This window comes from Podarcis pityusensis, assembly GCF_964106645.2.
Source record: "Podarcis pityusensis genome assembly, chromosome: 14".
NCBI classification, from domain to species: Eukaryota; Metazoa; Chordata; class Lepidosauria; order Squamata; family Lacertidae; genus Podarcis; species Podarcis pityusensis.
In genome coordinates this window covers 25,611,121-25,627,126 of record NC_138039.1, presented here as the reverse complement: position 1 = coordinate 25,627,126, position 16,006 = coordinate 25,611,121, and the positions used below count along the sequence as shown (strand labels likewise).

The following is a 16,006-nucleotide window of genomic DNA, read 5'->3' as shown; positions in this document are numbered from 1 at the left end:
AGGTGGCATATAAATAAACAATAACATAAAGTAGCAAGGGGGGATTCTTATTCCAGCCTGCATCTGTCCTGGGTTTGAAATATTTTTTTAATATGCCATGATTGTTAAAACGCTTTGGCACGTTTCCCAGAAAGAGGTTCTTGAATGAAACAAAGAAATGAAGTTTATCACCAAGTTAAATGTTGAGTAGAATTGTTTAATTGCAGAATGAAATGGAGAATGTCTGCATGTATATTGCTAAGGGTTTAACACTGGAAAATTCCATTGGGGGGATGCTAAAGCTCTCTAAGCTTCTAGCTGGGTTAATGATTAACTGTTAATGCTCTCTGCCCCTTTCATGTGAGTGTTTAACCTTAGACCAGATGTTTACAGTATTCAATTGCAAATCTCCATTTTGAAGGGAGCTGTCTTTGGTTTTTTATTTCCCAGGAATAGTGGAAGAAAGATGTGCAATAAGTCTTTCCATGAAATACAACTCCAGGCTAATGGAGATTGTAGGGAGAGACCTTTGATTCTAGGTCTCTTTAGAGTCATATTTCTAAGATATTGAGCCTATGCTTGGACAAGTCTTATGGAATTATTTGGAGTTATCATTATTTGTTTTTGTACTGTACCAGTTTTGAAGAAGTTCTGGTTAGTAAAGCTCTGAATCATATTTATGGGTCTGGGCAATTTTTATTCCGAAAGGAGTCAGCTTTTATGCATCCAATTGCTTCAAGCTACGCAATATTATTATGTGCAATAGTAACCCCTCCACCCTATCCCAGACCCACCAGCTGCTTTTCAGTTTCCAATTCAGGCTTGGACTTGCCTTTGTGGGGGAAACTCTGCCCTCCCTGACTCCTTTTTCTCCCCTTTTGCCTTGGCCTTCACTCCCCCAAGCAATGGCCATGCACACGTCCCACTAGTCACACAAATCAGCACAACTGTGATAGACCTTCTTTATTAAGTGCTATACAACAAATGCCAACATAATTGGTCTCTGCCCAGGGCTCACAGCCTGAAATGTGGTGGCCCCCCAAAAGAGGAGGAAAGGTTAAGAAAAGAGGGAGGGGGAAGGTTGGGGGTCCTCTGGGGCTCTTCATGGAGTGTAGCTGCTGCTGCTGCTGCAGAGTCCAGCTTTGGTGGGGGGCCTCCTCCTGATTGATGCTGGCTTTGAAGACTACAATTTTTTTCCCACCAAAGGGGTGGAGCAAATGTGATGGGCATGTCTCCCTCTCTGTGCCCAGCTCACCCCACCCCACCCATGTGCACCCCCTGTGGCTTGGAACTTGAAATCTGCTTTGTAGTTGACACTCCGAACTTCATCCAAAGATTTCACAGCCTTTGTAAAAATATTAACTTTTTTAAGAAAAAAAGAGGAATTTGCCAAGGAGGGGTAAAAGCAGCTTCCAGTCCTGGGGTGGGTGGGTCTCCCGGTGCAAAGGAGGAGGTGTCTGGTAGTGGCAGCAAAGGCTTCCCTGCTTATGTCTCTCTTATGCAGGAGAAAGCTGAGCGTCCAAGCAAGACCCATAGATCTTTGCAAGGAGTGAAGGAGCTTCACGGTGGCCTCGACAGGTGCTCAGCTCCTGCTTCCCCCTCTGTGCTTTTAACTGGGCTGCGCTCTGTTGTGACAGGAGGAGACCCACTGCTTGACATAGCTGGGCAGGAGCTCTTCCCCTGTCTCTCCGCTTTCCACACTGAGGGGTTCAGACCCACAGCCTGTCGGCCTCCTCTCGAACTCAGAGTCCACAGGGCTCCCACAGTCACACTCTGCAAAGCCACTGTCAATGGTATCCAGATCCAGGCCATTGGCAAGGATGTCCCCATCTGCATCCAAGTCAGGAGAGAGCAGGTCTCGGTAGGAAGCTATGTCCTCCTCCTCTGGAGACAAGAGGCCTTCCAGGGTCCAGGGCTCAGGAGGCGAACCAAAAAAGTCCACCTCCTTCCCAGACCTTTTTCTGCCCAGGGAGCCGCCAGCTTGCGAGAAAGGAGTAAGAGTCTCGAGGAGAGGGTCTCCTGACCAGGACTCCAAGGCAGACAAGAAAGCCTTCCTCTGGGCTGCTGCTGGTGGGACCATGTCCACCAGGAGCAGATTCTCGGAGATCTGGCCCTCATTGAAGAGGATGCCCTGGTAGGCGTCTCTTTCGTCCTGGCCCTCCTCCAGAGCACAGCATCCTGTGGCCCCCTTGCACCGCGGGCAGCAGGCGGTAAACTCTCCAGCCACAGTGACGGTGTCAATGGAGAGGTGGCCGTAGGCCTGATCATGGGTGGCATCCTGGCTCCCAGGCAGGTGGGAAGCAAATGTAGCAGGGGAGGGTGCATGGCCCCCACTCTGCTGCTCCTTGGCAGGGCTGGGGGGAAGGGGCTTTTGGCCCATCCCAAACACATCCAGCAGGGCTGTGCTCCATTCAAAGTTGTCCAGCATGGCTCTGGGGCAGGAGATGCCGCCGCCCACCCACTTCTGCACAGGAGAGAGGGAGAGAGAGAGAGAGAGAGGTGTCAGCAGGCTGTGGCCAGAGAAACAGCAGGTGTGGGCCTTTTTTTAACCATCTGGGGAATGGAAGGAATTGCATACCTTCAGAAGGACATATCCCAGGAGAGGAGCTCCTTCCTCCAGCCCAGACTGTGCAACCAAGTGCCCTCTTATCAGCTACCCCATCATCTCCTGGCATCCTTCTGTGCCAAGAGGAAACTCCTCCCCACCTGTAATGCACCTGGTGGCTCCAAGGGCTATGTGATTTCCACAGGACTCTGCCCAGAGCTCACTTTTTCAGAGAGGATCCTGCCTCATAGGGATGGGAATTGGGGTGAGAGAGAGAAGCAGGCAGAGCCCCTGCTGTGGGGAGGGGACATGGAGGAAGCCTGGGGTGGGGGAGAAGGCAGGCCTTGTGTCAAGAGGAGACCCCCACCCCTCCACCAAGTCCCCAACTTCTCTGCAGAATATTAGGCAGCCTGATGTCCTCCCTCCCACCGACCATGCCTTAAGGCTCCTGGCACTTGAGGCAGGACCCCCCCCCCAAACACATACAGGAACTTTCTGACTTGGGTGATGCCCGGAGGATCCGTAAGTGCCTGTGGGTCAGTTCAAACAGCCACTCCAACACCCTCCCCTCCCCCTCCTGTCTGGTGGGTAGGAGTCATTTGTACCTTGAAGTCTCCATTGTGGATCAGGTAGAGGGGCTGGAAAAAGGGGGCCGGGCTGGGGATGAAGATGTCCAGCTTCTTCCACAACCTGCCAGAGGGAAAGGAGAGCTGGAGGCCTTTTGTGGGGAGTGCCCAAACTTCATTTCACCGACTACCCACGGGAGGGACTAGGAGCATGGCCAGGCCTTGAGGCATTGGCGTCTCAGACTTGCTGCCCAGCAACTGCCTTGTCCAAGGAACCTCATGGCTTCTCTTTCTAGGGAACTCAGCCACCCACTGCCACAAGCAAGCAAGCCCATGGCTGGTGCTCTGCAGATTGAGGGAAAGAGGGAGTGGGCTTGGTAGACTTACTTGAGCATGGCTTCTTGGGAGGTGATGCATCCCCCACCCACCATTTCCTTTCTCTGTGTAGGGTAGGTCATCCAGCTGGGAAGTGGGCAGCCTGCGGCCAACCAGAAGCTCTTGGCAGCCCCGCCACCCCAGCATCCAGCATCCAACTCCCACACTCACCTTTGGTGCTGCCAGCCCAGGAAGACCACGAGAGCAATCAATGGGCTGAGCACCAGCAGGAACCACAAGGACCACTTGTCTCCTGGCCTGTCTTCCACGGCTAAGGAAGGAAACCAGTAATATCAGTTACTTTTCTTGGTAGCTCCACTGGGGGTTGCCAGGGTGGGCTGGGCTCTGGGGCTCAGTCAAGATGAGTTTCCCTGGGATTGTGGCCAGAGCTCCCTCCTAGGACAGCAGAGTAGCAGGAGGGGGTCTACTTGACAGGAAAGAAGAGAGGCTGCTCCTCTGATCTGCCATGGATTCATGGTCTCAAAGGTGCAGAAGGCCCCCCTGGACTGGGAGAGGGGCTTATGAACGGCCTTTGATGGGAAGGTTCAGCCCTCCTTATATGGGCAGAAGCCAAGACCCCTCGTGAGGAGGGAGGGGGGACTCACCCCTTGGCAGCGTCCTCAAGGTCGTCTTGGGACTCCAGTCGCTCCAAGCGCCCTGGTATAAGGAGTCTTCCCTTGGCTTCGCCCGAACCTGGAGTTCGTAGTCTGTGTCCCCTTTGAACTCCTGGGGGAGCCACAAGGTCTCGGTGTACTGCAGAAGATGGTTGTGTCCCTGCAGGAAAGGGAAGAAGCCAGAGGGCTGGAAGGAATTCTGGGAAACGCTCCCTACCTCTGCCACCTTCAAAGCAATTCAGAGGAGTTACTCAAATGATCCTGAAAGAGCCCCATGACTTCCCAGTGCCCCTGAAGCCCAAGTCCAGAGAAGCAACTTTGGGGCTGAGCTCCAGGGTGGCCAGCCAGCCACTGAGGGCCTGACTGGGCAAATGGTGCCTGCCGCCATCCAGCTCAGGCTGGCCCTGCCTCCTGGCTTACCTGCCATGGATGTCCCCTCTGCCGGTAGCGCAACTCATACTGCAGCTCCGTGTCCAGGTAGAAGTACTCATCTTGCTGGTACATGGTGCTCCAGGAGAGGTTGTAGCCCTCAGGGGAGACAATAGCCCTCAGGCTGAACGGCGGGGATGGCTTAACTGTGGAAAGAGTCAAAGTGGGCTCCTGAGGGCATCTGGCTGACAGGACTTGGCCCCCACCCACTGGGTGAAGCAGCAGTGACACCCCCAAATCCCCAGGGGGTACTTGTGTGGGGAAGCCCCTGCAATGTCCCTCCAGCCTCCAAGTGGAGCAAGGTGAAAGCATCTGGGGCTGCTGGGCTTGAATGAAAGGCAGTGGGTTATTCATTCACATTCACATTCATATTCATTCATTCATTCATTCCTCCATCCGAAGATTCCAGGGCAGTTTACAACAGAAAAACACAAAATACATAATGGCTGGGGGCGGGGTGGAGATGGAGAATAACCCCGTCGAAACATTTTAAAAGCCCCAGGTTGTTTAAGCAGCCCAAGGTTAGCTGGCTGTAGGAGCTTGAAAACTCCTTGCCTTCATACTTGTAAACAAACCCAAATCTTAAAAAATGCCACCACCACACCCGTAAGTGAGGAAGGGTCTCTGAGCCCGGCTGCAACAAGCCCCTTTCTCAGCAGCCCTTGCGTGTGTCCTCCTCCTCCCAGTCCCACTCACGTGTCCAGACGGACACAGAGTCCTACCCCCCCTCCATACTTACAGTGTTCTTGGAAGACAAACTCGTTCTTACACACTTGCTGTTGCTCATCCCCCAGCTTCACGACCACCTCAAAGTTGTTGTTCCCAAAGCAGATACTTTGCTCTGCAAAGCAGGTGAATCGGGCGGCGGCGGCGGCGGCAGCACCATTGGAAGTGAAGGAGCAGTTGCCGCCTTCTCCGCAGTCCCTGCGAACACCAAAGATGCCCCTGCTCAGTGTGGGACGGCCATGGTTGCTCCCTCCGTGAGCCAGGAAAGTCCCCCAGCTGCAGCCATGATGCTCAAGAGGACCCCAATTGGGGCAACCGTGGCGCGAGACCCGCGCTCAGGAGCCCGGAGCGGCTTCGTGCAGTCTGGCGGCTCCCGAGTAGTTGGCGGCGGCGGCGCCTGAGGCGCGGCCTAGCTTGTGAGGCGCTGCTGAGTCGCCCCGCGTTTCCTGCCTCGTCAGCCTGGGCTCCGGCCGCAACATGAGTATTGGCGGCTCGGATCGGAACGAGTTGTTCTACCAGCAGCTGCGGCTGCAGGAGCTGTACGGCAAGGAGGGCGCGGACGGCGGCGAGGACCCTTTCACGTACACGGACCTGGCGGACGGGACGCAGTACGAGTGGGATCCCGACAAGAAGGCCTGGTTCCCAAAGGTTACTGAAGATTTCCTGGCAACATATCATGCTAACTACGGCTTTCCCACTGAAATTTCAGATAGCTCATCTGCATCTCTTAGAAAGACTGAATCTAAAACACCTACAGATTCAAAGGCTACCCAGGTCCAGCAGGCAACAGGTCCAAAAGCATCTCAGGCAACGGATCTTAAACCAAAAGGAGAGAGAATAAAACCTGACGCAGGATGGTTTCATGTTGAAGAACAGAGAAACACAAATGTATATGTGACAGGTTTACCACCAGACATTACAAAAGATGAGTTCGTGCAGGTTATGTCAAAATGTGGTAATGTTATGCGTGATCCACAAACAGAGGAGCCTAAAATTAAACTTTACAAAGACAAAGAAGGAAATCTGAAAGGAGATGGGCTCTGCTGCTACTTAAAGAGAGAATCTGTTGAACTAGCATTCAAACTATTGGATGAAAATGAAATTAGAGGCTACAAATTGCATGTGGAAGTTGCACAGTTTCAACCAAAGGGGGAGTACGATGCCAGCAAGAAGAAAAAGAAATGCAAAGACTACAAGAAGAAGCTGTCTCAACAACAAAAACTTCTGGATTGGAGACCGGAGAAGAAAGATGGCAGTGTTCGAATGCAGCACGAGTGTGTTATCATTATCAGGAACATGTTCCACCCAAGCGATTTTGAGGAAGATCCTTTAGTGCTAAATGAGATAAGAGAAGATCTTCGGACAGAATGTGAAAAGTTTGGACAAGTAAAGAAAGTAATTTTATTTGATAGGCACCCAGGTGGTGTTGCTTCTGTGTCATTTAAAGAAGCAGAAGAAGAAGATGCACTCAACGGGAGATGGTTTGGTGGACGTCAGCTCTCTGTGGAGACATGAGATGGTGTAACAGATTATCACGTCAAGGAGACTTTAAGAGAAAGGGAAGAGAGACTGAAGGGTTGGCAAAAGTTTTTGGGTGATCCAAATACAGAAATGCCAAAAACAGCATCTGACGCAGATTCTTCGGAAACATTTGTCCAGCTCCCAGAAGGCGTTCAGTGCATCTGAGGGTGGCCCAAAGGGTGAAGCAGCTGAGAGAGGAGATAATGGCGAGGGTACCAATGAAGATGTCACAGCATCCACAGACAGCAGTGTTGCAGGCAGTGACAAGGAAGCGGAGACAGAATGTCTTTAACTCATTTGTAAAAGCATGTATGTAGGGTAACCTTTAGACCTCTATTAACCTGTGCTTCGAAGCAACTGCAGGCAGCATTCAAATGAATATAAATACATTACCCTATTACGATATCATCAGCGTGTTTTGAGGTGTTTCATTAAAAGCAACATTTAATGATCATCTTTAAAAACATATGTTCATATCTGCTGCTGTCCAAGCTGTGTGTATGTGTCCATAAGTTGCCAACAGCCTCCTGAACTGACCAGTTGTCTTACATTATATCTTTGCTTGTCAATGAAGTCTTTTACTGTGAGCAGGTACAAACTTGCAGTTCCTATTAACTACACAATGACCTTTAGAATTACAGAGGTATGAATGCTTTCAATTTTTTTGTTCCCAGTTTCCTTAATGCCCCAGTCTTTGGGTGTTCCAGTACTTATTTGGATGAGCTGGCTTTCCTGATACTGCACACTTTTAAAATAACAGATAACTGAGAATACATTACAGTATAGACACTCTGTACATGTAGCTGGGGAGTGGAAAAACAATTATCACCCGCAATTAATAAAGATAAATGTTCTGAAATTACTCTCCTGGGATGCAAAGTTTTCGATGACTGAAGTTCCCCATTCATTTTAATTCACTTTAAATCCTGATGAGATTAGGTGACAAATAGGAAAAATGTGTAAATAAGACTGATCTCTGTTTTTAATTTTTGGATGATGAATTCATATTGGAAACAAAGCAAGAGCTTGTGTGGTGGAAGTGCTATTCTTTTTTTCATATTACTATGTTCAAATGTAGTTTGGTTTCAGGTGTTTGTCAAGGGTGATGAGCATATGGGGCCTGTTCTTTTTGTATGCTTGGTTTTACTACAGGAGACTACAAATGAAATTGTTTTGAGATTCCCTCTCAAAATTGTTGCTCAAATTTTTAAAGACAGATCTTTGTTTACAGATACAAACCATTCAGAACTAGCAAACATTTGTGTCTTGGTTTTAAATGTACCTGACTTTCCAAATGTTGTATATAAAATTATTTTCCAATACCATTTTTAACAAGATCTATCAAATCAACTGCACTGAAAACCATCAAACTTACTATTTTTAAGCCCAATTCAGACATAATGAGAAACCATGAACTTCCATGATAAGAATGAGCAACAGTGGGCGTCTTCCTCCTAATGTTTAGCATACCCGTTTTGTATTTGGGAATATGGGATTATGTTTTAAAAAATTAAAGAGATTAAATTTGCATTTTAAAAAAAGAGGACGCTGCCCTGCATGGCCCATGGAGACCCTACCAGCTTCATCACTTTCCCCATTCTACCAAGCAGCCACTTGCTGGAATGAACCTGCTGGCTGGGGTGGGCTGCCTTAGCCTTCACACCCCCCCCCCCCCCAAATCCAAACTGTCTTGCTCTAGTCCAAGATTTCCCAAAGTTGGGTCTCCCATCATCCCTAGCTAGCAGGACCAGTGGTCATGGATTATGGGAATTGTAGTCTGAAAACAGCTGGAGACCCAACTTTGGGAAACTCTGCTAGTCATTCCAGATGCAGAAGGACTTAAAGGAAAGGAAAGCTGAAGGCGTGAAGGGAGCTGGCAGTGGCCAAGGAGGGCCTCAGAGAGCTGCCCTCTGGCTCAGCGGCTAAAGTGGCTTCCATCCTGGCAGCTGTGAGGAGACACAGCCACCACAGATGTGCAGCAGGGTTGTCTGATGGCACAAGCCTGACCAGCATTAGCTAGAGAGCAGACTCAGCTACAGCCGAAACAGCTGGTTAAGTATGTCCACAAAGGTGTACCAAGGAGCCCCAGGGGTTAGCAGAGAAGGGAGCCATTCACTCCTGCCCCACTCCCAGGCAAAGCCAGGATTTGGGAGCCACAGAGAACGATATTCTGCCCCCGAACCCTGTGAAAGTCATGGGGGCAGCCCTAAAGTTCCAGGGGGCTGGGGTCAACGGCATGTCTTCTTCCACATCCATACATACCATGTCGCTGTGAGATGGTACTGAGCTCTGCTGGAGGTATGGGGGTCATTTCCCCACATGCATGTCAAGGTCTGGATGTAGTCGGCAAAACAGGTGAGATTCCCACAAGCTGAAGCTGGAGGTGAGACAGGTGAGACAAATGTGGCTGCTCAGGATGGGGTGCATGATGCAGAGACCCATCTGTCCCCTACCCCACAATACAACTGAAATATATTTGATTCTGGTAGAGGAGGTGGGTAGGCCTGCCTCCCGAAAAAACAAAACCCATCTAACCTACTAAATCTAGGTGCCTCGGTCAGAACCATCTCCACCTGCAGCTGTGCTCTGAAGCTCGGGCCTAAAAGCCCCCAATTCCAACTTCCTGGCCTTCCCTGTGATTGAACTTTGGACTTCTAGTGCTGACCACTTGTGGATTTTGGGTGGTCATTCTGGTCATTGCAGGTGTTTGCTTATGGGTCACCTACAGTAGGACATCCCTAGCAAGGGGATGAAGATCCCCACCCCCTTGCCAAGGAATCGGAGGCTATTTCCACAGCAGGCATTTAGTCGCCCCGCTTTGAGCACTCAGTCTTGATAGGGCATCCACACACCATCAGCATCTTCTTGTGGCTCAAAAACCCCTGCCCCAAACAATCGGGCTGTGAGGAGGTGCATACCCTCCAAAATTCCTCAGATGAAAATGTGGGAATGTTTAATAATACATCCCACAGAAAATAGGGACATTCTTGCAATTGGAGACTACGGAATATGCGTCTTGACACTATAGGGGAGGGGTGGAGAGCCTCTGGCTTGCGGGCCCACCTTGGCCTACCAGGGGTTGCACTTTGACCTGCGAGATCGCATGCCCATCACTGGTAGTGTCAGCCAATGAGCAGGACAGGATTGAATCCCACAGCGGCTGCACAATCCTGTTCCAATCCCTGCTCATCCCTTCCAATCCCTTTCCACCCCTAACAGTGAGGGATGTGCCACAGTTGCACAGACACTCCATTTGGCTTTCACTAAGACACCCCTTGACATGGTGACAATGATAATCCCCACCCCACTGAAAGCACTTTCACATAAGGGCTTGGTGACACTGCTTGCACAAAATCATTGCACTGTTGCTTCTGGCAAACAGGTCTTTCTGCATTGTTTCAAAACGTCTCGATGAGGGTTGTTTTTGGAAAGTGAATGAATAAGCTGCACTGCGTGCGTGTGTGAACTTCCCCCTCCACCTCCTCCCACATGGAAAGCGAAACCACTTTCAATCATCTGAATGCATTCTTGAAGGCTGGGCTTACCTTGCTGAAGGAAGAGCAGCAGCAGCAGCCATCCCCACACCTGGCCTGCCATCCTTCCTCTTGCCACAGTCCCTTGGGGCTCCCTGCAAGACAATTCAGAGCAACTTTGTCAGGAATGAGAGAGAGGAATGTGAGATTCCAGGAAGGGATCCCAGAAACTTTCAGGCACTGAGTGAGAGGAGCATCTGGAGTCCAAATCCTCAAAGACCAGCCAGATTGCAAACTCACAGTTTTTGAGCTGTCAAGGTGCCCTCACAGCAGGATACGCACAGACATGCAATTCACTGTATTCTTATTTTATTTTAATTTATGCATTTTCCATTTTTCTATTTACACATCATACATTTTCCATCATACAAAATGTTGCTACAGACATCCCAACCCAACATACCATAGCATTCTAGGTGTACCTTACATTGCTGCATATCTGATAATTCTCCGACCCTATTTTTCTCCTTTTAATTCCTCCATTGTTGTTAACTGTTGCTCATGAAATTACCCCTACTTGTAGGTTAGTTTTATTATCATATCTTTTAAAATATTCTCCAAGGCTTTGCCACTCGCCCCTTATCTGTTTCTCACCTTGTAAATTCACTGTAAATGAGTGTCAAGTGATGAAACAAACAAATAAAAACATAATTTCCCATATGGTCTAAATTTCTCATGTGGTTTAAACTGGTGGTGACAGACCAGAAATGAAATCTTGAGGTCATAATAGATAGCTCAGAGAAGACATTGACCCAGTATTTAGCAGCTGTGAAAAATGCATTATTCCATAGTAGGGATCATTAGTGGGGGGGAAATGGAAGATAAATCTGCCAGCATCATAATGCCATTATACAAATGAGACTACATTTGGAATATTGTGTACAGTTCTGATAACTTCAACTCTAAAAGGATAATTGAGTTGGGAAGAGTTGGGAAAGGTTCAGAAAGGGGCAAGCAAAATTATGAAGAAAGACTTCAGCATTTGGGACTTTTAGAGAAAAGGTGAGTAAGAGACAACATAACAGAAATTTATAGAATTATGCATGACACAGAGAATGTGGGTGGAGAACTCATGAACATTCAATGAAGCTGAATGCTGAAAAATTCAAGATAGATAAAAGCAGTGCTTTTTCTTTCTTTCCAGGGAGTACTAGAGGGTAAGCAGTACTGGCACCTCTTTTTTGTTGTTGTAAAAAAGTGGGGCACTTATTGTAACAACTTCACGGTGAGTACCGGCACCTATTTTTCTAGGGGGGAAAGCACTGGATAAAATAAAGTCCTTCATGCAGCGCATAGTTGAACTAAGGAATCCACATCACATGCCTTTAAAACGTGATTAGACCAATTCATGGAGGATAGAGCTATCAATGGATTCTACTTGTCTATATATCATCACCACCAGATTTTATTGGTCAACCAAATGCAGGTTATAGTCCCATCATCATGTCCTCCTACCTGTGGGCTTCCTATAGGCATCTGGCTGCCCAGGAGGGGAAGGAGACTCATTGGTCCCCCTTTGGCCTGATCCAGCAGGACTGGACTAATGTACAGAGATCCTCCAGGAGCTCTACCCAATCCCATTTTGCTTTATCCATCCTGAAAAATTTGGTGTCATCACTAAACCTGGACAATGCACTGCACCAGGTCATTGACAAAATTAGTTGAAAAGCATAGGCCTTCTCAATACAGATCCACAGGGAGCCCCATGCCATACACCTCTCCATTGTGAAAGCTGTCCATTTATTCCTGTTCTCGGTTTCCTGTCCCACTTTCTGAAGGAAGCACTCTTGCCTCCAAAAGCTTCTGTGTCTCTGTTCATTAACCACACCAACATCCTCTTGAACTGGTTGACTCCTTCCCTGATCTGTGGTACATCTTCTAGCTGAGCTTCTGTTACTGCAATTTTGGAAAACCACTCAAGATGTTCTCAGACAGGTTCGGTACAGGCCAGATGAAAATACTGTCAGGTGGATTCACAGCTGTTGGAAAGCAATCCATGGCTCCTCATCAAAATGGGGAGGGGGAGTGTGTCTCCATCCTTGGCTAGGTACTTTTCAACGTTTTTATCACAGTAACTCAGTTGAGAGATGGAGGGGGTTCTTTTCAAATTAGCAAAGCTCAGGGTAACAGGAAAAACAAATGACCTTGACAGAAAGGACAACTGGGATGAAATTTAACAAATGTAGTTGACTAGGAGACTAGGGTTCAAAACCTACTCAGCCATCAAGTCCACTGAAGGGTGATACTGGGCCAGTCACTGCCTAACCTACCTCTTTTGTTAATAGGATTAAATAGTGGGGGGCGGGGGGGAGAGAGAAGGGTGTATGCTACTTTGAGCTCCTTGCAGGAAAAGGAGGGATATAAAGGTGGGATAAAAGATGGTAATAATAAATAAAATGCAAACGCAAATGTAGATATGAAGTGGACCTCACAATGGTGGTCAATTGCAAGTCTCACTGAGTTACATCAGACGTAGCCTTTTTGTTTTTATTTCTAATTCACAAAGATGAAAACAATCAGGCTTCAATTATCTGCTGATTTCTGAAAAATTATAACCCTGTTCCAGACAACAAACAAATCTGGGTAAAAGGCTTTGTCAAATCATAAAATGAGTCAACCCACCAAAATTAGCTATTTATTCCTTAAGAGAACCGCTCAGGGGAAAAACAGAGCACTTGACAAGGTTTTGAGAGGTAAATCTATTTGTATACAGAAGAGTAATTCACTCAAGGCACAAATGATTTGTTTGTTCTGGAAAATAATGGTTTAGAGCCCCATAAAACAAAACAAGGATCCACTCAAGGAGAAGTCCATCATCTCCAGAGCAATGGAGAGGGATGTTGGTGCACCAGATTTGGCTGAGGAGAACCACAGAGCCAATTTCTTTGAATCTCTTGACTGACACCACATGAATATTACAAAGAGAAATTTAAATATTTAAAATGTAACTTGCTCAAAAAAGGAACTGGTGGTTTAATAGGCCCCTCTCACACTGTGAGATAAATTTATTAGTTTTCATTCCAGATACCTCTCAGTGAGGCTTACTAGAAATGTAACCCTACGCAGATTTAGGGGGAGAATTGCAACCTCTGGTGGATCGTGAACCCGCCAAGTGGTATTCAGAAATGACTCAGTCAGGATTTCAAAGAAAAGTCCAACTAGTGCTAAATTCAGTTGCGATGGCTGGGCTGATTTATTAACAAACCTGGGAAATTTTTATACTGTCAAAAAAAGAAAAATGCTTGAGAGAAGACTATATGAAAAAGAGAGTGAGGTACCATTTTTGTATGGATGTTTGTGTTAGCATTCAGAATGGCAAAGAGAGCAACAAAGTTTGTGTCCTGCCTATGGACTTCCCAGAGCCATCTGGCTGGTCACCATTAAAACTTTCCGCGTTTTCTTTCCAGGAAAATGGTTGGAAGAACTAAGCTGCAGTCTCCTAATTGATGTCCTGATCCAAATCTCCCTCCATCCACTGCTACTACATTCTTTTTCACCTGTGTAAGAGCCCATTCACACAACTCTCATGTCATACCATTTTTAGCTGATGGGCCAGACCAGCAGGAATGTGAAGCTTTACCTTTTCGATACATATGGAGAAAATGAAGCTGCCAGCCAGGCCTGGAGTTGCTTCTCCACCAGCAATTCCCAGCACCTTCTCAATGGGCCCCCTTTGGTCTGATCCAGCAGAATCTCCTTATGTTCTCATATCAGGTTGGTGGCATCTCCTCCTTCCACTGTGTGGACGCACCCATTCCAGAATGGGGCGGGGGACAGAACATGGCCAAAGGAGGCTACAGAAGGTGGATTTGCCTGCTGCCCATGACTCCATGCTTCCAAGCATGGGGTCAGGCCCTGGCAGCAGGAGGAACTCCTATCATGGTGACCAAACGCTCAGCCGCATGTTTGGTGTCTCTTCCCAACACTCCTCATTGTGCCCAACGTTATTGTCCCCCCCCCCCCCGACTCCCTGCCTGGAAGCCACCAACCCTGGGCAGCCCCTCACTTACCCAGCTTCACTGCTCTGGTCCATTGGCCATTGTCGCCTGGTGGGTCCTCGCTCAGCCTCCTGCGATGGTTGCCTTCTAGAGGTGCAAATGCCTTGATGAGTCATAACTAGATTTGGTTCTGGAACAGGCGTGACGTCAGCTCGCCCTGATATTACTGTACAAGCAGGAGGATGTGGTGAGGACATGAGGTGAGAGAAGGAGGAGGTGGTGGTAGTGTCCTCAGCCAGCTCCCCTACCCTTCACTCCTCCCCACAACTGAAATCAGCATCCTGTAGGCAGACAGCGTTTGCTTTGCAACCTGCAGGTAAAGCAGTAGCCAGCGATGCAGCAGAGGCGGTTAGAGCACTGAAGCCTAGAGCAAAAGCCGCTGGCTGCTTTTAAAAAGCAGAGAAAACAGGACTCAACCAGGCGGCAATTTGCAGCCTGCAGCAACCCATGACCCTCTGTGGCCAAGAGAGAGTTTGCCACGCACCTCCTCCCCATAAACCCCATTCAGGTGTGCACCACCAAGTGAATTGGGGGAAAGTGGGAGCACGCTCAAGGGTCCCTACTCTCTAGGGCCTGTCTGTCACCTGGCCTTGTGTGGGCTCCCTGTGAGATCTAGAACCTTGAACATTCAGGGAATCCACATGAGCCCTCTAGGCTCTTCTCCAGCACAAGGAGGACCACAGAGATGGGATGGAGGGGATGGGAGACATGGGGGTGGGGTGGCTCTTTCCATAACAGCTATGGGAGGGCCTGGCAGCTGCAGCAGGCTCTCAAGAATCTGCCTTGGAGGGCAACAGTCCATCTATGCTCTGGAACTCCCTGCCTATTGAGATCAGGCTGTTCTGTTTTTGGTGCCTGCTAGAAATTGTAGTGTTTAGGCAAACCAAGCACGCCATTTGATTATGTATATTTGCTCTAACTCTATTGACTTTATTAAAAAAAATTATTAAAGATTTTCTTGGATTACACGCCTTGTTTCTTTTTTTCAGGTTGTGCAGTATTTATTACAAATCAGTTTTTTTGTGAGACATTAGTGTTGAGTACAGTATAAGGTTGGAGGAGAGGAGGGGTGGTGTGGTGAGGCTTATATTCTTTTGTATAGTGAACGTGTAGGGTTTTGTGCCAGCATCAACTGGGTAGGTTTTCTTTCTGTTCATTTATTACCATACATTTCCTTGGTTCTGGGAGGTATTGGGGGGCAGGGTGTGGTTGGTTGTCTGTGGCTGGCTGCAGTGGGATCTTTTGCATTGGGGGGGGGGGCTTGTTGGGTCAAGTAATCCAGATTGATTCGTATGCTGTCAGTGGATTCTTGTTGTTGTCTTGTTGGGCTGTGTACTGTATGTGATAAAGGAGAGCCATTCTGGGGTGAAGGTGTCTTCTTCTATTTGTCCCTGTGACAGTTTCAGTTTGTTGGTTAGCCTTTCTATTAAGGTCGTTTCCCATACAATTGGATACCATTGGTCCATGTTTACTCCTGACAGGTCTCTCCAGTGTCTGGCTATGAGGCTTTTGGCTGCTGAGAGTAGTTGGGTTATAAGCTCTGTATAATGTGAATGATCATTGTGTTCTAGGACGATGTTCAGTAGGGCCAGTTATGGGGTAAGTTCTAATACCTGTTTAGTTATTTTGCATACCTCTCGTAGGACTGCAGTCCAGAAGGGTTGGTTTTAGGGCATTCCCACCACATGTGGAGGTATGTGCCTGTGGAGATGCAGCCTCT

At 48.1% G+C, this 16,006-nt stretch overlaps 1 protein-coding gene across 1 annotated transcript; it reads right to left on the bottom strand.

The window, feature by feature from the left end:
- Positions 1-927: 927 nt before the first annotated feature.
- IL21R (interleukin 21 receptor) lies at positions 928-14,855 on the bottom strand. The gene is made up of 9 exons (XM_080980172.1): positions 14,299-14,855; positions 10,301-10,383; positions 9,018-9,132; positions 5,248-5,432; positions 4,500-4,654; positions 4,071-4,239; positions 3,637-3,736; positions 3,130-3,214; positions 928-2,443 (listed from the first exon to the last, which is right to left on the bottom strand). Exons 1-9 carry the CDS (start codon positions 14,481-14,483, stop codon positions 1,589-1,591), a joined length of 1,932 nt encoding a protein of 643 aa, XP_080836298.1. The 5' UTR covers positions 14,484-14,855; the 3' UTR covers positions 928-1,588.
- Positions 14,856-16,006: the final 1,151 nt, after the last annotated feature.

What these genes read in the sequence shown, in the direction of transcription:
- IL21R (XM_080980172.1), bottom strand. Translation starts at nt 14,483, where the DNA reads ATGTCCTCACCACATCCTCCTGCTTGTACAGTAATATCAGGGCGAGCT. An exon ending in GCTGCTCTTCCTTCAGCAAG is followed by an intron (nt 9,133 to 10,300) that starts GTAAGCCCAGCC and finishes TCTCACCTCCAG; the next exon opens with CTTCAGCTTGTGGGAATCTC. An exon ending in TACCATCTCACAGCGACATG is followed by an intron (nt 5,433 to 9,017) that starts GTATGTATGGAT and finishes TGGTGTTCGCAG; the next exon opens with GGACTGCGGAGAAGGCGGCA.